The sequence below is a fragment of the Cibotium barometz genome, chromosome 15 (genome assembly GCF_041138505.1).
Source record: "Cibotium barometz isolate CiBa-2024 chromosome 15, ASM4113850v1, whole genome shotgun sequence".
Lineage (NCBI taxonomy): Eukaryota > Viridiplantae > Streptophyta > Polypodiopsida > Cyatheales > Cibotiaceae > Cibotium > Cibotium barometz.
Window position 1 is genome coordinate 57,479,273 of NC_141060.1, and position 23,024 is coordinate 57,502,296.

The 23,024-nt window shown below is 39.7% G+C and overlaps 1 protein-coding gene and 1 pseudogene across 2 annotated transcripts; both read right to left on the reverse strand.

Annotated features, from left to right (window-relative positions):
• Window positions 1-3,443: 3,443 nt before the first annotated feature.
• LOC147631461 (uncharacterized) lies at window positions 3,444-4,381 on the reverse strand (annotated as a pseudogene).
• Window positions 4,382-15,471: 11,090 nt separating this feature from the next.
• Window positions 15,472-17,747, reverse strand: LOC147631462 (galactinol synthase 1-like). Of its 2 annotated transcripts, none has more exons than XM_086809863.1 (4): window positions 17,145-17,747; window positions 16,489-16,809; window positions 16,065-16,172; window positions 15,472-15,918 (listed from the first exon to the last, which is right to left on the reverse strand). In XM_086809863.1, the coding sequence occupies exons 1-4, from the start codon at window positions 17,436-17,438 to the stop codon at window positions 15,709-15,711; spliced, it is 933 nt and encodes a 310-aa protein (XP_086665989.1). In that variant the 5' UTR covers window positions 17,439-17,747; the 3' UTR covers window positions 15,472-15,708. The 2 variants fall into 2 exon arrangements, with proteins under 2 accessions (XP_086665989.1, XP_086665988.1); XM_086809862.1 differs by having other exon boundaries at window positions 15,479-15,918; window positions 16,038-16,172; window positions 17,145-17,746.
• Window positions 17,748-23,024: the final 5,277 nt, after the last annotated feature.

Genomic DNA, 23,024 nt, shown 5'->3' on the forward strand with positions numbered 1-23,024 from the left:
TCATTTCTTTGCTAGTTGTGAGAGGTGGGTTTTCCATTAGGGGGCATTTGAGCATAAAAAGGGCCCTGTTAAGGATCCCTAATTTTAAGGAATTAAGACTAATTTTACTGAGGCTTAAGGAGACAAAGCTCATAATGACGCCTACTTTTGGGCCTAAAAGTAGGGGATCTCTCTAATTTTTGAACTAAGATTCTCTCTAGGATTCTCTTTCTAGCTATTAAAACCTGCCTACTAAGATCCCTGATATCTACGCTTTCATTCTTATTTACTCCACCTTAATAGTCATATTTGAAATTCCCCCCACATTCCGTTTCTTTCAATCATTACTATTATTCATCACGTTTCCTGCCAACCTGCCAACCTCTGCAATAAGATTCTCTCTCTCTCTCTCTCTCTCTCTCTCTCTCTCTCTCTCCCTTTTTTCCAAGCTCTCTTCTCCTATCGAATACAATATGACAGCCCTGAGTCTATCTCCCTCTCCCTCTCTTTATCTCTCTCCCTTTTCATAATAGAATAGCCCTATTGTGAATACAATAGGCCACCCCGAGTCACTTCACAATAGTCTCTTCCATTTTTTGAATGGTAGAAATTTCAGATTCAACAAGAGTACGGAAGGTAGACTTGCATATTCGCATATTGAATGAATATGCACCAATCAAGAAAGAAGGTTTGAATGCACATGAGAAGCATGCAAGAAGACAACAAGGTCGCACTAATGTGGATCTTTGGGTTGATGGATATTTATATCCTAATGATCCTTCTTCGCACTGTCCTCCACCCTTCACTAATCTTCCTTCATTTATTCAATTTGTTGGAGAGGGTGAGAATGGGCTACTTGGATATTGTAGAAGGTTAAGCATGAGCAATGCATGTAGATTCCAATTCCTCTACTCACAAACACAAAGCTTACAAAGCACTTTGAGTAGTGCACATATTGCGCACTACAAGATGCATAAAATAATATTGTAGAGCTAGAGAAAAGAGACAAAGAGAACGAGGTTCGCCTTATGAAGCTATAAGATACCATCTCTCGCATGAAGAGCACCCCCGTGGGAGCAAGAAAGCGAAAGAGGACAATCAATAACATTCAAAAACTCATAGTTGGTGGTGGTGATCACAAGCGAAGAATCCATGCAGCAAGGTTTATTTTTTGTTCTTTGGCTATTATTGTTGCAAATAATTTTGATTGAGGTATTTTTGTTTGTTTTAAGTAATAGATTAAGGTGTTTTTAGTAATCTTTATTGGTTTGTGATAGGAAAGTTTTGAAAGAAGCATGTGGTGATAATGGTCCTCAAGATTTTGGAGAAATATTACGTAGTTGTGTGAGGAGGCATAACATTCTTTCCATCATTCCAGACCCATGCCACAGGTACTCGGAAATGAGATAATGGATGACATTACCAATCTTCTCAGCATTGAGGAGGTTCAGAATGCATGCGATGAGGTGGGCATTAGCACAAAAGGATATCAAGTCCTCCATCAATTGCTAAAAGATACACTCCGCAAACAAGGCATCACAAGGAATATTTTTTCTGTCCCCAGAAAGATAAGATTAGCAAAGAGGACATGCAGAGGACTTAGAGCCCGAGACACTGACTTTGGCAAGCACTTAAGTGCCAATCGAGGATGATGAGGTTGAGGAAGAGGTGGCTATAGACCCAACAGAGTAGAGGGCAGAGGCTGAAAAGGAAACCTTTGAGGCTAATGCATCCTTTATCCCCTTCGATATAGCACCTATTTCATTGGAAGACAGTCAATCTAATGAGAATGAATGGGGGGAGTTGTCATTACCTTCCTTGTCCAGCTTTACTATGGCAACCCAAGCTGATTATGTATTATTAATAGACATTATGCAACATTTCAATATTCGTGAAGACTATTGCTTGGCTGCCTTAGCAAATTTTAGTGAAGCAGACATGGGCTGGATAGAGGAAGGAGTTGACAATTATCTACTAGCTGATTCTGCAGTCTAGGGCTTCGAGTACCTGCCTGGCAAGGAGATATTAAAGAAGATGTTCGATGAAGCTAGGACATATGAAACCCAATTGCCTTCCAAGGAGGAGGGTGCAGCAATTGCCGACCGTCTTGGTTTGGCAGATATGGGTAAATTTCAGGCACCTACTGTGCATGAAGACAGTAAGTCCACGATCCCTTTGTGGACAAGATCCATGCTTGAGGGTGATGAAAATCAATAGGTAATAGAGCCGAAGATTTTTCAAACTATAAGAATTTGATTTACGTGGACTTTGTCAATTGTGTCAATTAAACATATAACATTGGTATCAGGTTTTTGTATATGATGATTTCCTGAAGAGAGCAGTAGGCTCAAGATCATCCGGGGCTTCCACTTCAAAGTCAACAGGTCATCGAAAGGATGTTGCTCTCACTCAATATATGACATTTGAATCATCAAAAGGTATGTGCAAATATGCCACTTGCTTAAAATTGACACAAGCAGTGACATGAATCATGATGATTATAATTTTAATACACGCAGATCATTATATTTCACAAGGAGCTCTCAAAAGACAATGTAAAATTTCCTTTATTCGCATTCAAAGTACTATCTAGGTTTTGTGGTGGAGACGAAGTGCCTTTAAATGCTGAGAAGGTGGTGCTTGTTGAGAAACAGTTTGCACTGCGGGTGTTTGGTCAGGGGTATGGTTGCCAACAAGCACTAAGATGCTCCTACTACTACCTGTCATATACAGCGCATGCTATTATAGTGGGAATTACAGACCCAGACACATTGCATCCATACGAAAAAAGATATCTAATAAGGACAAGAAAAAGCCGATCGAAACTGTTGCCTCCCAACGGTGCAAATGCCAAAAATAGATCTCCCAGCATATGAAGAGGAAGAAGAGTAAAAGGAAGACGAAGAAGGAAGACCATTGAAGAAGATTAAGCCCACCTCATCTAGACCACCTTCACCCAACCCTGACTCTTGAGCGACGCCACAACAGATGGCGCTCTCTCATAGTTGACTGATTCCAAGCACATTGTCGCTTTTCTTTATTAATTAATTATATTGCACGTGTTAATGATGATGAATGTGTCTTTTTGTTTTGCTTTGTGAATCAATTTCCTGTAAGTCCATTGATGTAACTCTAAAAGACTATTGGCTCGATTCTTGCCTCCACCATGTCTAGTGTGCTTAAAGTAATGTTCTTGCCATGTAATGTGACTTCTCCATGCCTTCAGTTGACCATATTGACAATGAACCGTATGTCTTTGCAAAATATGGTGTATGATTATATATTATATGCTGCAATCAATGACAAAACAGAAAAAAATCGGATGTATGTATTAGTTGGTCTCACAGTATTGAGATTGCAGCAGTTTTTAAAGTTCTTACCATGTAATGAGTTATATGTTGATCACTCCATCCTGTAATGAATGCCTTCCTCCAAGTCTCTAATATGTTTTCAAATAATTTTATCTAGCTCTTTTTCTCCATGAATGCAAAGATCTTGTCAAGTGAAATGCGCACATTTGCCTTCTGATTTTGGATTGAACCTTCATTTCCAATGTCCTTGATTGCATTATGTAGATCTTTCCATCGATTAAACATCTTTTGCTTGTTTTTATCTCGACAGTCTTTGAGACAGTATGACAAAAATCATTTAGCTTTCACACCACCTATTGATGGTTTTTTTGGTACTTTGCTGCCCCCTTGTGATCGCTTGTCCTCCTCCTCCTCAATTTTAACATGCCCCCCATGCAAGCCAATGTCTGATAGCACTTTTTCTATTGCTTTGATTGCTTTTAAAGATTCTTTTTTAGGCTTTAATGTCCAAGCAAAGCATATGTACAAATACACCAGCTTCTCTACAATTCTACATAGTGCATGCAATGTGCATATGTGCACTCTAGATAGAGGAATATCAAGTGCTGCTTTGAAATCTTTATCTTTTAGATGCCTGTTAGGAGCTTTGTTCCATAGTACATGATCTAAAGTCTTGGCACTTGACAGGTAATATAGACATGGACTCTTTGAATTTGCACGTTTGCTTATGTTATACATGCATTTTAGAGTCTTCAAATCACATGCCATGTGCCATTCCACTTTACAGTCACAGAACCCAGGCACATGAAGGGCCCTTCCATTTCTTTGCTCACTAATCAGTGATGGAATTGTAGTTTGATGAAACACCCAATGCAAAATTTCAAAGTCTTCTTTATCCACCTCTGTCATTAGGAAGAAGCTCATGTTTAATACAAGTTTCGTGTTTAAATTATTTCAACGTAATACACAGTCATATGCAATGATAAAGAAGATACCTCAAAAGATCCAACTGGAAATATGTTATTCTCCGATTGAACACTGAAATATCTTGCATTATCTTTTGTAATTGATGTGTCTAAGGCTCTCTTCATTAGAGTGATAGTAATCCTCTCTATTTTTCTGTTCTTTAAAATCTCACACTCATCTAGTTTCAAAATAAATTTTAGAACTCCTTCACATTCTTCTTGGCTAATCTCAAAGAACTAAACTCCATACCTTTGCAAAGCTTCAAGATCAAAGAAAATATTATTGTGCTGGTTAAAGAGTATCTCTCTGTCTTTGGCAAACGAATGTTGCTTCAATATGTACTTGGTGGACCAAGCTTCTCAAACGCCTCTGAGTTCACATGTTGGCGTACAGACTTTACTTGCATTGGTTTTGGAAGTAACAAACCTTTATGCTTCTTAATTTGACATTTCTCTGCTAGTGCCTTAAACAGTATACTATATGCTTTCTGAGAGATGCCAATCTCATCTAGCATTGCTTGCACCTGAGTTGCATTGAGCTGGTTCTTGTTCATAAAAGAAGACACATGCTTCTCATTGATTTTTTGAAACTTCTTTTGATACAACATCTCTTCCACTATTTCTTTTGGTACCAAATGACTGTAATGCACTCCAGCTTCGGAATGTACCTTGGACTCTAGATGAAGTAAAGATCTAAAAATAGAATAACATCAAATCTGATTACTTATGTCTAGTTTTAAACAAAGAACCTAATCTAAAAAGAGAAATATATATGAAACAAGAGTTAACATTACCTTACAGCCTGTACTTGCTTCTTCATCCCCACTTCCAACTTTTATTTTCTCTATGTTGCAAAGTTGCCTTCTTCTTTTACGTGGCCCCAACAAAGAATGCGGCCTCATGATGAAACCTCATTGAAAGAATATGTATATTTTAATATATTTAAACTAATTATTATAATAGTAAGAAAATGAGCCGAATTACAAATTTGGATATGTTTTAAACCTTTTGATTTTCTCTCTCTAAGCAGAGTTGGCACTTCTTACAGAGCCCAAAATTGAGTCCACATTTCTCCTAATGATAAATCACATAAATTCACTCACTCAAGAACAGATAAATTACCTTCTGGTTCTCATCCTCTTCCAACAACTTGGATGCATCCCAAAGGTTGATGGAGCCTTCTTCATTTACTTAATAATCAAGGGTGGGTAAGGACTCTCTTCCAATTTTAGTAATTCCTAACTCCTCTTGAAGACTTTGAAATTCTAGCTCTGTGGGAAGAGAAGATTCAGTCTCCTTGGCTTTTTCAAAGCACAATGACATGGCTCTGGGGGCTTCAATGAAGTTCTCTATCACCTCACTGTCCAACTTTAGAAACTTCTCTTTATGTTCATTTTCCACATCGAGTATACCCCTGGCAGCTTCACAACCATTTGCTATAATTTCAAGGCAATAATCCTCCCTTAAATTATAAAGCTTTTGTATGTGGGAGAGAAGAATAAAATTCTTGCCATTTATAAGAAAGGAGGGCAACCCAGGGAGGACTGCCACATCAAACCCTGTGCTTAGAAGGCTCTCCTTATCACCAGAAACTAGGTCCATAACCTCATCAGATTCAATCTCTGTGAGTGACAAATGAAGCTTGTGAAACCTTTTGACCCTTCTAAACTTCCAGTTCATCCTTTGTGTAGTCCTCTTTGTCTGCATGAAGAAATAGATAAGCAACAAATCCAAAGTAGTACTTAAGAACTTTGCTTTTTTTCTTGTTGTGCAGAGGGCAGTGTTCAAGACAAATCTTTATCCTCTTATCTTTTGAATAGGCATCCCACCTTCCTAACATGCTCTTCTTTTTAGATGACGATAGGGCAAAGCTAGACATGTGAACATATTGCGATGATCCCTCATTTATAATTTCTGTACTAACCAATTTACTATATGCCTCCCACTCTTCCTAACATGCTCTTCTTTTTAGATGAGGATAGGGCAAAGCTAGACATGTGAACATATTGTGATGATCCCTCATTTATAATTTCTGTACTTACCAATTTACTATATGCCTCCCACTCTTCCCCTAACATAGAGTTTGCCATGTCCTTAACAATTTGTTCTAAATTAAAGGGCACATTGAATATAGGCTCAACATCTGGAAGACGTTCATCGTGCCCAGCTCTCCTTAATAAATCAAATAGGTTTTCATTGGTGCACTAGGCTCATCTGTTACCTCTTCAAGTGTCTCTATATCTTCCAAAGGATCATAGCAGTGAACCACCTGAACCACCTGAACCACCTGCTCCATGCTCGAATTGCTGGCCACGGCGCGAGGTGGAACAACTAACAAGAAGCGGAATTGCCTATCGCACGATGAATTGAAGGTGCGAATGAAGGGGGAAGGAAGCCAATCCATGGCGTGAGGACGAAGAAAGGACTAGAAACGAATTTCCTTATTGCACGATGAACTGAACGTTGAACTGAAAGCGCAAGTGGAGGAAGGGGCAATGAAAACAATCTACTACTACTAGGGGAAGGGGGACCAAAATAAAAAAAATAAAATTTAAACAAGGCATGGCTATATATAGATATTATTAGGGGTGATGTCATACATGTACAATGGAAGTAAAGGGCTGACGTCACCGAAATGTGGCGTTGTGTCACATGTAGAGCTGACATCATCACCGGAGAGCCACATGTAGGGCTTATGTCATCCTCTCGCAATGATGACATTGCATTTTATAAAAAGGAGAAAATATTCATTTTTTTTGTCGAGTACCATTGACGGCATGAGTATTTTTTAAGTGATTATTTTCAAACTTTTTCGCAGCATCTGCAATCTTTCCTCTACGGCGCGAGTAGACCCTTCCATCAGGCTCCGATAATCCTTATCGCACCACCACGGACAGCGGCTTCTCGACCTCCTCCCTCTACGGCGCAAGTAGTACCCTCTATCAGGCTCCAATAAACCTTATCGCACCGTGGACAGCGCCTTCTCGCCCTCCTCCCTCTATGGCGCTAGTAGACATATTTGACAGGCTCCGATCTCTCTTATCGCATCGTGGACCACGTCGGCCCATCGCCACCTTCTCGCCCTCCTCCCTCTACAGCGCAAGTGCTTACTTCCATCAGGCTCCGATCCTCCTTATCGCACAGTGGACAGCGCGGCTCGTCGCCTTCTCTCCCGATTCCTTCCACCCACGGTGCGAGTGGTCACTCCCCTGGACGGATTATTTCTTCCTTGCAGTATGACTCGTACAAAGCAAACTGTGAGGATGGTGTACCCAGATCCCTCCCTTTCTAAAGAGCAAGATTCAGTGTGAGAGTAAGAGCCAGAGGCAACAACTTCTAATCAATCATTAGAGAAGAAACAAGTAAAGGGTAGAACCAATTTATCTAAGGCAAGAACTTTCCTCCGAGACAAAAGAAATTGTTTGCTGAGATAAGGCAAGCACAAGAGGCTACACATCTGCTCAGGGCACCATTCTTAAGAATTGTAAGAATAGTAAGTGATAGTATCAAAGGCAAAGGACATTATAGATGGCAGAGCAATGCAGTGGCATGTCTTCATCAAGAAGCTTGTGAAGACTTTTTTATAGACTTCATGAATGATAGCTTCATATGTGCTGCCCATGCAAGAAGAGTGACTTTGATGGACAGAGACATGACACTTGTTATTTAGCAGGGTGAGGTACAAGTTTGATAAATTTCTTCATCCCTTGCCAATGAGGGATAAGAAAGCCTTTGAGATCCTTGCAATTCTCCCAACATTGAAAAGGAAATCAAAGGTAGATAATATTAAAGTTGAAGAAGTTACTTCCCTTTCCAAGAAGAAAAGAAAGTTGGTTAGATAATCTAAGCCAGATGATAAGAATTTTGGGGAGGAGGAGGAGGTAAAGGAAAAGGAAGAGGAGGTAAAGGAAAAGGTCTCACATGTGCATGATAGCTTAGAGACCCTTGTGTAGTTGGAGAAGGCCAATTCTCAGAGGCTTGCCCAAGTACTAGGGCAACTAATCTGCAATGTTGGCACAGTGGAGGAAGACTATCTCTATATTGCACCTGGGGACATTTACATGCTGTAAAGAAGGATAGGGAGGTCAATGACATTGTTGTTCTCTTGTGTTTAAAGTATGACTACATTTTTCACATATGTATATTTTCTCATATGTTAATAATGTAAGAATATTTTCTATTTTGTTCATTTATTTATAAACTCTTGTAGGAGACTTATGAAGGAATTGCTTCCAAACCAAGTCAACGAAATATTCATTTGTGATCCCTTAGTGTCACCTGCATTGATTGACATGAAGAAGAAGACTTCCGAGCTGGCATCCTATTTCAAGCCAATGAGAAATAAGAATATTTGTTTTGTTGTTTTGCCAAATGTAGAGAGGTTCATCTCTAACTGATGATTCCTATGCGTTTAAATATTTGACATACGATATTTGCTTTCTTAAATATTTCTTTTACTTTTTTCCAGTGGGACACTGGAGTGCTTGTGTTATTAATCTTCTAAGAAGCACTGTTATTTTCATGAACAACCTAACTGGCATGCATGGGCAGATTAAATTGTAAGTAGTTCTCCTTAATAACTTGAATATTGCGCTTCATTCTTTATTTTTTCTTATATTCAAATTTGATTTTTAATAGGGCATGTAAGAGAGCTATTGCGGCTATTGAAGATGAATATCCAAATTTGAAAAAAAAGGTAGAGTATAAGTTTCTGAATCAGCTAGTGGCTTTACAAAAAGATTCTACCTCATGTGGATGGCATGTTATTGCCAATGTGTGGAAATATCTTTTGTCTAAATATACCAAGATTGATAGCAGTGTAGGTTAAGTTAAAAACCTACTATTTTTGCAGTACATCTTTCCTTAAATTTTTTAACTTATTTTCTATAGGTCTTGGTTCTTAAATTTGAGAAATTTTCTTAATTTGACAAACTCTTGGATCTCACAAGTTTTGGATGTGGAGTATTCATGCAAGAGCCATCAATATTATTTTAAATAATTCAATTACTTTGAATGATCCAGATTCTCCACCATCCCCAAGGCAGTCTCTCCATCTGAGGAAAAGAAGAAAATGCTTGTACAGTCACCACTAAAGAATTTTATGTTTAAGCAAGGAACTCTACAAAAAGAAACCAAGGGTGCTCCTCAACAAGGCACACACAAAGAAACAAGGGGTACTAAATCAGGAAGTACCTCAAAGAAAAGTGGTCCTCAAGTGGGTGCCAAGAAGGGTGTTGGCAAGAAAGCTAAGAAGGCAGTCTCTCCATCTAAGAAAAAGAAGAAAATGCCTGTACAGTCACCACTAAAGAATTTTATGTTTGAGCAAGGAACTCTACAAAAAGAAACCAAGGGTGCTCCTCAACAAGGCACACATAAAGAAACCAGGGGTACTAAATCAGGAAGTACCTCAAAGAAAAGTGGTCCTCAAGTGGGTGCCAAGAAGGGTGTTGGCAAGAAAGCTAAGAAGGAACTCAAGTTCAAGTTTGCTCGTAAGAATAAAACAGTCAAAGGATATGGACATGGAGACAAAGGAGGTCACAAAACCAGAGAAGACAAAGGGGGACATGGAGACAAAACCAGAGGAGATGGAGACAAAATAGAAAGCTTCATTCTCCTCTTTATTTATCATTGTAAATATTTGTGAATTTTTTCTAATTTTATAATCTTGTTTGTAAAGATTGAGAAATTCTCTTCTCATTTTGTGATGTTTTTTTAACTCAAAACACATTTGTACTTGATTTTGTAATGGTTTTGAGATATTGTACCATAATTGTCATCTCGTGACTCGAGTACATCTCTAAAAGGAAAATATTAGAACTCTTAAAGGGCTTCATAAAAAGAGCTCTAAATATTGTAATTCTAAAAGAACAACATAAAAATTTACAAAAGCATAGCAATCACAAGACAAAACTTTTCATTAATGAATTACATACGTAAATTTAAAAAATCCCAAGAGTCTAAATAGACTTCATAAAAAAACTCCAAAGCTTTCTTATTAAGTCATGCTTATACAATCATATTCCCAATTAGCATCTACCAAGGTCTTCGACTCCATTCGCATTGGAATATTTCTATTCTTCACCTTGAATTGTGCCTCACTTATAGGAGGCTCCAATGCCTGCTTGTACTTATACAATTTTCACCACACCATTGGGCAATCTAACGCATATGCCAAGAGGCAAAACAACTTGTTCATCCGCTTGCAATGGGACCCAACTTGTTCATCCGCTTGCAATGGGACCCAACTACTATTTTTCTTCATCCACCGTTCGCATAAAAGTGAATGTATAAGGTAGCATGAGCTTTAAGATACCGAAATGTAACACTGGACTCTACTATTTTGCACTTGAATGTATCATCCTTATGCTGCCCCTCTACAATGTTCCACTGCTCTCAAAGCAAGGTAACCATGTCATCACCTAGTACTTTCTTGCACACAAACATGGTAAGTGTTTGTGAGAAAGTAAATTCATTGAACATCTTAGCAAAAAGATGAATTGGACATACTCAACTCAGACCCATAGATCGAGATGGCTTTGCAAGCTTCAAAGATCCTTGTATGTCACAAAGCATCTTTGATTTCATGACCATAACCGTCCAAGTATCAGGAGTTGGTCATTGAACAGAAGAGAGGAGAGGAGATGTGATGATCTTTACCTTACCAAACCACCGTCATGCATTGGCACCACATAGGAGTGTCGGTAAAAGAAGATCTTTTCCTTAAGAAGGTATGCACTAGTTTTACAAGAAAACAGTGCATCACCAATGTTTGTAGGAGTGCTTGAAATGTTCCGGTAAGGCTTCATAATGGTTGCTCCTCTGCCAAGTTGGAAGGAAAAATATTTGCAACCCAAAAATAAGATCATTAAACATGAAATACGTAGCTATCGTAATATCACATTTGTACATGGCCACCAGGTCTCCATTGCTCGATTTTTTGAATCGCTCTGAATGACCCTTCCAATGAAGCTCCATCACATCTCGTTGTCAAACTCGGTGTGCGGACCAATAGCAGTAGGCTGCAGCAGGAAAACCCAAGCACCCTTGCGAAATGCCTCTCACCCAAGAACCATCATCGTCCCTCTTATTGTACAGTGAGATCTCAATCTCATCTTTTGATCTTCTTCGTAGTGCCGCCATATCAATTGTAAACCCATAGTAGTGAGATTAAGGTTGCACGAATGAGATAGAGAAAGAAAACACGAAGATGCTATGTAGATTAGGGTTTCGAACTTGATAGATATTAAAGAGATGGAAGAAGAAAGGAGGAAGATTAACGAGAGTTTAATTTAGACGTTCAAGAAGAAAACCGAACTTGAAAATAAAATTTATGACTACAATAAAATTTGAGATGGGTTTTTGGAGAGAGAAAGTGACTTTTGGGAGAATCTCAAAAATTTTAAAATTTTAAGGATTTTTTGAGTCTCAAAAAATGGTGGGACCATACCTCTACCCTAACCCGCCTACTTTTTTATTAGTACTAAAAACCTAATCTCCTTCCCTATAGCCTAATCTCCCTCCTTATATTCGAAAGAGACCAAATGTACACAATCCTCTATTCCTATTGGTCCATTACTAATTACTTTCATTAGCAAAAAATCCAAAATATGTTCAAATACCCCCTAATGCTATAAGATTATTATAATTTCTTCTATAGAAACTTCACAATACTATATAAGAAATGCTATTTGCTATATAAGAAAAACTTATTTATTAGTTGTGTAAGATTAATTTTCTATATAGATATTCATGTTTTCTACATAGAAATCACTTTTACTTTTCTATATAGATATTCATGTTTCCTACATAGAAATCACTTCTTTACTAAATCATAGTATTGTGGACCGTGCTACATAGCACGAGTTGTTTTCTGTTCAGTGTTTGCTTCATTACAGGTAGCTTTTGCATCAGTTTCAGTCAGTGGCCATGGCTGATAACAACAATGATGTATTTTGCGTGTTGTCTACTGAAGACAAACTGGATGGAGACAACAACTACCCACTTTGGGTATACATGATGCAGCATGTTTTGGTTGCAAAAGAAGTGTGGAACATTGTGCAGGGTATGGATGTATGTCCAGGTTCTGTGGATGTAGGATCTGTTGAGAATGTTGCAGGTTCTAGCAGCTCTACTGTTGCTGCTGTTTTGCCCACTACTGAACAAGCTCGTTGGGATGGTAAAGATGCGTAGGCTCATGCCTTGATTGCACTTTCTGTCAAACGTAACATCACCCCACATATTTGTTCAGCTAAAACAGCAAAACAGGCTTGGGATATTCTAGCTGGTTTGTATGCAGGTCGTAACGAGGCAAAAATCGCTTACCTACGTAAAGAGTTAAAATTGAAGATTATGCAAGAAGCTGATGACATGAATGTTTTTCTTGCTGAGATTAAAGATCTCAAAGAACAGTTGATTTCTGCAGGTGAGATTATTCCTGATCATTCTCTTGTGCAGACTGTTCTTGATGCTTTACCTGAGACATATCAGACTTTTGCTTCCACGTGGAGACTTCGTGCTGAGGACAGACCTGATGCTGTCAAGTATGATACTTTAGTCAAAAAGCTCTTGCAAGAAGCACAGCCCAGGCAAAACAAGGCCAGGCAGCGTGCAATTGATCAAGCATTTATTGCTGCCCAGCAGCAGAGAAGAAGTGGTAAGGCAGCCCCTTCCACTGTTTCTTCTTCTATTAGTAGGTCTGGAACTTCTTCTTCTTCCACAGGTAGCAACAATAAGTCTGAGAAGGCTCTTGATAAAGGCAAGAAAAAGACCAGGTGCAACTATTGTAAGGCAAATGATTATGTCATTAAGAATTGTCCTAAGCTAAAGGCTAAAGAGGCAAAGAAGAAAGAGTCAAATGCAGCCACAATAGCGGATGCTTCTACAAATGCAGATTCTGCAAATGTTGTGCAAGATACAGAATGGGCGTTTAGCGTATATTGGCAGTATGAACCATCTGTACATGATGCATGTTTGGCAGTTTCTGTTGACTCTCATGTATGGTATTTTGACAGTGGTGCTACAAAGCACATTACCTCGCATCGTGATATGTTCACTTCTCTTGAGGCTGTCTCTAATGGGAATACTGTCACATGTGCCAATAATGCTTCTTACCCAGTGAAGGGCGTTGGTAAAATTATGCTTACTGCTGCAAATGGCAGCGCTTTCACACTTTCAGATGCTTTGTATGTGCCGGGGATAAAGAAGAATCTATTGTCCGTCTCTGCGCTTGCTAGACTTGGATTTGTAGTCAAATTTGTGAATGATAGATGTACTGTTCATGATTTGACTTCTGGTGATACGATTATTGCATCTGGCACCTTGTTTAGTGGGCTGTATAGGCTCAATTCTTATGACAAGTGTGTGGAAGATTCAGCAAATGCAGTTTCTGATGAAAAGGCACTTTCAGATGCAAAACTATGGCATGCTCGTTTTGGTCATCTGAACTTTGCTAGTTTGCTGCGTTTGCAGAAATTTGATATGGTTGCTTCATTGCCCTCTCTTGAGGCACCATTGAAACATGTTTGTGAAGGCTGTATTTTGGGCAAAATGCAGCGTTTCGCGTTTCCAAAGGATGGTTCTGTGCGGGCCACTCGCAAATTGCAACTTGTACATAGTGATGTATGTGGGCCTATGCAATTTGGTAAACACTTGTACTTTGTGACTTTCATTGATGATTACTCAAGGCATGCATGGGTATATCCACTAAAGGCAAAGTCCGAAGTGTTTTTGTGCTTCAAACAGTTTTTGCTTATGGTTGAAAATGTATCTAATTGTAATGTGGGCACCCTCCGTTCTGATGGGGGGGAGGAGTACGTCTAAAGAGTTTGATGCATTTTTGGCTAGTCGTGGGATAAAACACCAATGTACAGTGCCGTATACCCCTCAGCAAAATGGTGTTGCTGAGAGAAAAAACAGGTCACTTATGGAGATGGCACGATGTATAGTCAAGAGGCTGTCATGTGTGCTGCATATGTACTCAACAGGTGTCCCACTAAGGCCTTGCAATCTATTACTCCATATGAAGCTTGGCATGGCAGGAAACCTTCTATTGGTCACTTGCGTGTCTTTGGTTGCTTGGCCTATGCTTTAGTGCCTGTGCAACAATGTAGAAAATTGGATGATAAGGCTATCAAATGCATTTTTGTTGGTTACAGTGCTGAGAGCAAGGGTTACAGATTGTATTATCCGCAGTCAAAGCGTATCTTGATTAGTCGAGATGTTTTTGTGGAAGATGGCAGCCTTTGTTATCATGTACCAAAGAGACAGGTGTGAGCTCACGGGATGTATTTGATACATTGTTGCCTCTATTTACAGGTGGGAATTCAAATGTAAGTCCTAATGAGGCAAATATTCAGCCTATGCAGATTTCAAACGACATCATAAATCAATCTATTTCTGATGAAGATTTACAAGATATAATTCATGAGGATAGGGCTGAAAATGAACAGGCTAGAGGTATGCCTAAATGGCTGGTACAAACCTTGCGTGATAGTAAAATTGATGCACCTATGTCTAGTCGTACTCGTTCAGGTTTTCAGCATGCCTCTTATGCATCAGATTGTTATGCTTTTGCTGTGTCTAGTATGTGTGAAGAGGAAGAACCTCTTTCATTTGATGAGGCACAAAAATCAAAAAATTGGTTGGCTGCAATGCAAAGTGAATATGATGCTATAATGAAGAATGGTACAATGATCTTTGTGTGATTTGCTTATTGGTAAAAGGACATTGGATGTAAGTGGGTTTTTAAGTTGAAACGAAAGCAAAATGACAGTGTTGATTGCTATAAGACTAGACTTGTTGCAAAGGATTATGATCAAGAAAAGGGCATTGATTTTGATGCGACCTTTGCTCCCACTTGTCGTATTCTTTACTAGATGTAAGGACTTTGTTTCCTATATAGATATTGCCATTTTTTATATAGGAATAACTTATTTGCTAGATCAATATGTAGAAAATCAAGTTTACTGGAATAAGAAAAAAGTGTGATATTAAGATCTAGCAAATTTGTCCAAATTTTCTAGAGAGAGTCAACTTTATATAGCAATGTGTTTAAAGTCCCTTGTGGGGGTTGCACTCACATCATCATTCGAGAGGCACTCAAAGGGTTACATGGGGGTGAGAGCCACTCAAAGAGGTAAATTACATGGGGGTTGCACTCATATCATCATCCGAGAGGCACTCAAAGGGTTACAACGTTTAAGTTATGAATTATTTTTTGTTATCAAAAACATTAATATCAAAGTTAACCCAAAAAGCATAACTAATGTAATGAATATCGATTTTGTACAAACGTTCAGCCCCTTATTAATGCTTCTATACTATTCATGCCATACAATATTTTGCTGATCTAGCCTCCACCACACACCCCATACATGCACCATGAAAAGAAAAGGCAGAGCGACTGTTTCTTCGTAGCTTGCGCTCGCTGCCAAAGCGCAGGGCAGGCTGCCTGCCTAAGCAGCTGGTGGGACGGGGATCGGAGACTTCTCGCACGTGTTTGTGCAGATCTCTATTTTCGTCTTGGCCGACACGAGCTGAGGACTAGAGGAGGGATGTTCCAGCACCTTGTCGTTGTAGATACTCCACCATTTCTCCACCAGCATCTTTACGTCCTCTCTGTTCATGTTTTCTTCCTTTCCTGTAAACTTCCAAGGTTTCGAGCCCTGCAGGAAAAAACGTTACCCCCTTCTCCAAGTATCGCAGAAAAGCAAATAGAAGAATATATTCTGATTTTTTTTTCTTCTCAATTCTGCTAATATTATTCTGCCTGACTAAGCTTTACCGTGGCACAATAGTGGACTACTTTCACCTTCTCCAATTCCACGTTCTCTGGATGTCGCCAAAGCATTGCCATAACCAGATTGTAAAGCGAGGGAAGAGGCGAGAAAACCTTCTCAAAGAACACGTTAAGGAAATCCTGCGCACAGGCATCAGACAGAATATTCAATCCATGGGAAGCGAAAAAACAATTTAAACGCAATAAAGCATTCATGTCCGTTTCCATGGCCGTAATAGAATACAGAAAATCCTCGTAATACCAGTCTGCAAAGAGGCGTCCACGCCCTTTTACATGCCGAAACAGACTAGCCAGTCTTTAGAAAACTTTGACAGAACTAGACCGGAAATCGCGAAAAAGCCCTTTACAGGGGGCATCAAACCAGACTTGAACATCGTACTGCACAGCATAGAGATCAACAGCTGAAAGCATTGCATAAACACAATCGCATCGTTACCTGCTCAGCAAATGGTGTCGGAAGACTGGACCGCAAGGCGACCATCAATTGGTCGAATGTTTTCTTGCTCGGCTCATGCACAAACATCCCTGCATTGAAATACTTAGCCGGTGGCTCGCCAAGGTGCTTTGGCCACGGGTTCCTCTCAGGGCATTGCTGACAATATTTTACCTTGAATTGCAGGGAGTGCGACCATGTCTGCTCGCAGAAACAGTCCATGACGGCGTAGAAACGGCCATGGGGTAGGTCGAACAGGTGATCGATATTGTCGTAAACAATGGTGTCGGCGTCAAGATAGACAATGTTCTCGAATTCTTCAAACTGTAATTACGGCAGCAAACGACAGATGGTTAGGCTTTTCCAGATTCAAAAATCGTCTAAAAGCATTGTTCCGGCAACTAGGCGTTGTCCGACCTATCAAAATCATTGTACACTGTCGGCAGAAGCGATTTTGCCTCAAAAATCAGCCTCGATGCTCAAAACAAGACTGAGAACTCTTGATAGAGGCGAAGCAGTATATGACCTCGCCTCGCTTCTTTAATATTTGAATCATTGAAGGTCAAATATTAGGCAAGCGCAGATTGATTACTAGCTTCTGCTGTTCAACGATAAAGCAACTTTATTACGTCTACTGAAGTTTAGACAAGCGGGATTACCAGCCATATTCGAAGCTTAGAGTAATTGATCACATAGTGCGCCATGGCGAAGCTGCACTGGTCGCTTCCTTCGGGTCGGATGGGGTCTATTTGTCGGACAAGGCATCCTTGCATCCGTAGAAGCTTCCTATGGTCTTCCGGCACATCGTCCAGAACAGCCACAACAAGCGGGTAAACCGATTTCACCTTGCGCAGGCTCTTGGCGAGGCCGATTGCGCCCTTGATGTAGTCCCCTGCCCCAGCAAGAAAGGTGACGTAGACGCGTCTGGCAGAGAGGAAGAGTGCGGGGACCATGGCGTTGAATTTGAAAGTCGCTTGAGAAACTCGACAACTAGCAAAATATATTGAGTAGCTGTGGCGAGTGCCAAAGCTGTATGGCCTGATGCTTTTCTTGCAGTAGGTCTCAGGAGCTTCAGAATTGGGGAAGACGGAGGGAGAAACCGAGCTTGGCAGGGATGGATATGGCGGGGCACGTTCTGCGACTGAGAAGCGAAAGAGGGCTCAGCAGGGAGAGAGAGTGGCGACGAGGCAGAGCATAGCGGGGATGGAAACGGGAAGGCCGGCGTAGCTCTGCATCGGGGGGAATGAGAACGGAAATGGTGTGATCGGAAGCATCCAGAACTTTTATGGTTTGGAAAAGCTAGTTCCATCCATGAATCTGCACCACCCATTCTCGCTCCTTATCCAACGACCAAGATCTACCCATGCCACTTGATCTCTCGTGATTTTCCTAATAAAATGTACTAGGTTCCAGAAATTGCTAGTATTACTTCTTAACCTTAGAAAAACCAAACTTAATTTCTTGAGCTTTTCGTCATATATATATAATTCCAGCAACTTCGATTTCTCTCCGAATTTTTCTATCTTTTACTACTATTCAAAACCATCATGCCAAGCATCATAACCTTCCAAGCCAAGCCATGTGCAAGCATGACCGAAAATCATATCAGGTGATGAAACCAAAAGCTGCAAAAGCATGAAAGTTTCTCAAAACAACTCAAGAAAATTCTAAAGAAGAGGAAGACGTCCATACAAGAATAAATAAGACTCAAATGGGAAAAAAAAGAACTCCAAAAAGAAACTTTTATGCATTCTAGTGTATTGATATTGAGAGAGAGAGGGAGAGAGACAGCCTGGGGGAAATCTCAGTGCTGGCATTCTAGTGTATTTCTACATGCCCCACCACAAGTAAGAAAAACTCGAGCAGATTTTAAGTAGCCCTTACTTTAAGGAATATTTTTTTATATTCTTTAGTTATAAAATCAGTATATAGCAAAGATTTTTGAAACAAAAAGCGAATAGATTTAAGAGTTGTCTTTATTTTGATTGGTTGAAAAATGTGTTATTTCAAGAAAAGGGGATAAGTTTCTCGATTTTAAACATCCCTTGATATTTAATTAGAGAGATAGAGAGAGAGAGAGAGAGAGAGAGACAGAGAATGTTTTATTGCACTTAATGAAAACACAAAGTACTGCAATGCATACGATAAGCAAATTTTAACAATAATGTCATTAAATGCTAAGGTTTTTCATATCGTTATCAATCTACTTCATGGCTTTCTTTTTTTCCCATAAAGTTTTACATTTTGAATGAAATCTTGTCAAAATTAGGTCACGTTTATGCAAAAACATTGGTGCGTTGTCATGCTATAACATGCACATACACATGCACAACGCCCCCACCCCTCTTAATTTTTCATTCCCCCTCCTTATTCTTTCCTACCCCACATTTTTTCTCGACACATTCCCCCAACCCACAGGAAAAAAATTCCCTCCCCCTTGAAAAAATTCCCCCACCCTCCCTTCTAATTTCTTTTTTCTTTAAGATTTATAAAAACTAGTGTCGCGACCCGTCTTCGACGGGCAAGAAGCACTTTGCATTTAGGTACATGCAAAGATATATGTGTAAAATCACTCTTCCTTTCCTTTTAGAAGCTAGGCACATCGAGCTACACCCAAACACGCATAAAGATGTACGCATGTATGTACATGTACGTGAAATCCATTGAAACTATACATGCCACAATTGGAAGATATGTGTAAGTGTGTGCGCGCCTATGAATGCATGTGTGCATGTCACATACACACATGTAAATATGTGTCTGTGTGCACACGCACCTATAATATCCATAGATACTCGTCACACTCATACATATATGTATACATCGCCCTCAACTTGCCAAACTAATATATTAAAACATCGTGATTGTTGCCATATATATCCATATAGAAGCTTCTAGCATTACAAACCCATACAATGATGAGTATCTTAACACACCTGAACACAACCTCAAAACAATCTTTGGACAATAGGATTATCTCTCCTTGATAGCCTATATCCTGTGCCTCCATCTGGCAAAATGTATGCCATAAAAAATATTAGCATTGAAAATATAACTCTCGTAGAAAAAAGTTGGATAAGGATAAAAGCTTACAAAACTCATTTGGTGAATTAATATTTGAGGCGAACGGTGTTTGAACAGGCTTGTAAATAGCAAATCAAAAAATTATGTATTGTCTAGTGCCTATGCACCGAAAATCTAACTTATTAGGCTTTTCATAATCCACAAACATTACACATACATGAAGCTGATCTGCAACCTTCCACAATCGTAGATTGTAAATTCCTAGGAGCCCAAAGCTCTCGTCGTAACTGTCTCGACCATACAAACCCAACAATAATCTGTTCTAAAAAGTGAAGATATTCCTTGTTGCAAATGAATGTTTCAATAAAAATATAAATTAATCCAACAAAACACAAAAGCTACATAAAAAGAAAGTTTGTATATATACCATAAAACACCAGTGCTCTCTAACAGTTCGATAATTAGAGAAGCTGTTGCTTGGCAAATGAAGGGTCTACAATTCAGCCATGAATATTAAAAAAATCTTAGAAAACAATAATACCTAAATTATATAGCAAACGTCTAAAACATTTACCTTTAATATCTTGTCTATCACCATAAATGAACGAAAATGATCTCCTTGCCACATCCATCCTAAGCAATATATCCCTGATATCAAATATAACACACACACTCTCTCTCTCTCTCTCTATACACACACACACATACACACTCTCTCTCTCTACACACACACACACACACACACACACACACACACACACACACACACACACACACACACACACAAACACAATATAAGGGCAGTGTATATAAAAGCAATCCAAAAGCAAACAAAGACTGCACTTGCACATCTTCAGAAACATTCTCCAATCAAATGCTTCCTCCATTGCACAAAGATAGGTATAAATGTAGTCTCTTACATTTGCAAACTACCATTTAGATTTAAATTCTTTGACATGCCATTTGCAAAACCTCTTTGTAGACAACATTGGTTGTGAAGAGTTCATTTGAACCTATTGTGCCACTTTCATATTCCACAATATGCTTTACACACACTTTCACTGCATTGGATGATCTAACACGTGACATAGCGACGTACAGTTGTCCATGTGTGAATACTTGCGTGGCTAGGTAAAGTCCCAATACACTCAATGTTTATCCTTGGGACTTATTTATTGACATACCAAAAGCTAACCTGACAGGAAATTGCCCCCTTCTCATGTCAAACGGCAATTGAAGCATAGTAGGCACAAATGGTATCCTGGGAATAAAGACTCTGTCTCCAATGTTTGTACATGTAATGATTTCTGCTTCTATCACCTTTGAGTTAAATTGCTTGCATATCAATCTGGTACCATCACAAAGTCCGCGTTGAGGGTCCAAATTGCGGAGCAAAATGATGGACGCATTAATCTTTAGAAGTAAGCGGTGAGGAAGGTAACCACCACCTAAGTTCAAATTGTTCAAGTACTCAATTGGATATAGTATTGCATCATCCTCGTAAGAAACAATAGAAACTGCACTAAGGTATTCTCTTTCAAGACCAGGCAATGAACTCAAGGCTAGTTCATTGATCTCATCAACCTCTAAATTTCGTGGTGTAAGAATAGCATGGTCTTTGAAGAAGCATGCATAATCCTCAACTCTATGAAGATCTTTGTATACCCATTCTACCAAACTCAAAACAGAGTTGCCATGGATCAACATTTGCGATGGAATTACTACTCTGCCTTCATTGTTTGGCTGACCTATAGTGCCATCCCCACTTTGTAATGTCCATTTGACAAATTCATGTTCTATACCACAGTAAGCACTGTGTCTAACTCGCATGTTTTGGGTGAGCTTTAAAACACTCACTTATCTCTAAATATGTGACAGACATAACGTTGCATCAACAATGTCTTCACGCGATCCCTTTGGCACAACTGGTAAGATTTGCCTAAAGTCACTACCAAAAAGCATAACTTTTCCACCAACTTGGAACATGGAAATAACGACGCTCAAACTCGGCAACCAAATTCACCCTTTCCTCAAAGGAAAGAGTGCTTCTTGAAAGATCCCTATCCCCACCGTGCAACGAATTCAGAGGTGCTAGTAGCGGAAAGTAGCACTTCTTGCGCGGGGTAGGGTCCCTCACTCGGGGCCTCGCCCCCCCCACGGATATCCGAACAAGAGACTAATTAATCAGTTCTTCCAAAACCGCAAACCCAGAAAAACTTCCCTTGCTTGGAAAGCACGGGCGATTCCTCCAGGATAATTTTACTCTAATGTAGTCAAAAGCCTTAACTAACTGAACTGATCTGACCGAACCTGTAAGTCCCATAGTCAGATCAAGGAAAAGATTGCACTTGGATCATAGAGACCAACGCTTTTTTCCTCATTGAGAGGCACAGCCGTTGATTCTTTTCCATGGAACAATTTTTATCCAGGATTTACTTCATCTATCATACCATAACAGAATTGAGTCTCAATTTAGGGATCCATCAGTCCAGCCTAAACCCCATCCAGTCCCGTGGGTTAGCCAACCGCTCAACCTGGTATCCATTTAAGAATTTGGTTAGGTTTTGTCCCGAGTACCAGGGAAAAGAGTTCCCAGGTCCCGTAGCCGGATATTCATGCAAACTTAAAAGTAGTCACACCACTTACACACCCAATATGAAATTGTCTTTTTCACAGAATCAGCTGTCTTTAAAACAATCATTTAATGAAACCATAGTGTCACTGATCATAATCCTCCAAAATATCCGGTTGAATCCTAATTTCCAAAATATCCGGTTGAATCCTAATTTCTAATTTTTCCTTCATCGGTGTCCCTATGGCATCATTGGTAACCAGAATGCTCACCACCTGTCCACTCAGGGGCCTTTTCGATAGTTCCTAGCTCATAGTAACCGGCAATATTTTCACTTATGAAAATCAAAATGAAATCTCCGTTGAAGATCAGCAAGATCAACCAACATAGATCTTTATAAACGAGCCATGGACTCATCCGTTGAGGACCAGCAAGGTCAATCAACCAGATCCATGCTCGAATTCAGAAAACAACTCTTACTCCTTGTTTTCCAATATCTTCCCCGATGCACGTGTGGGTATCTTCGGCGACCCAGAGCCTGAGCACCGTATGGTCAGCACCCTCTAGGATCCTTCGGCACAGGTCACCTAGTGCTTCACTCATAGGCCGCTTCCTTGGTCCCTCATCCATTGTACCGGAAGCTCACCATTTAAATCAAACCGAGGCTGGTCAAGACCTCGATCGACCTTGCTACGCGAGACGTCCTCCATTGACTCTCTGTCAGCTGTTGCAACTTTATCAGATTAGGTCCCCACCCACGACCTCATTCACAAGACGGTCAAAATGCTTCCCCAGCATTTCTGACATAAAATAGTCATTTAAAAACAGGTCATAAATACAGTTTCTATAACGAACTCTCGTCTTTCCACATTGTTCCACATCAATCCACATTATTTAAATCACATTCATTTCATATGTATTCCCATTCTTATCCACATTATTT

Excerpts from the sequence above, each read along its gene's own strand:
- LOC147631462 (XM_086809862.1), bottom strand. The coding sequence starts at position 17,438 with ATGGTCCCCGCACTCTTCCTCTCTGCCAGACGCGTCTACGTCACCTTT. Across the intron at positions 16,173-16,488 it reads CGACACCATTTGCTGAGCAG|GATTTCCTTAACGTGTTCTT; the intron begins GTAACGATGCGA and ends GCCTGTGCGCAG. Across the intron at positions 15,919-16,037 it reads TAGTCCACTATTGTGCCACG|GGCTCGAAACCTTGGAAGTT; the intron begins GTAAAGCTTAGT and ends TTTTTCCTGCAG.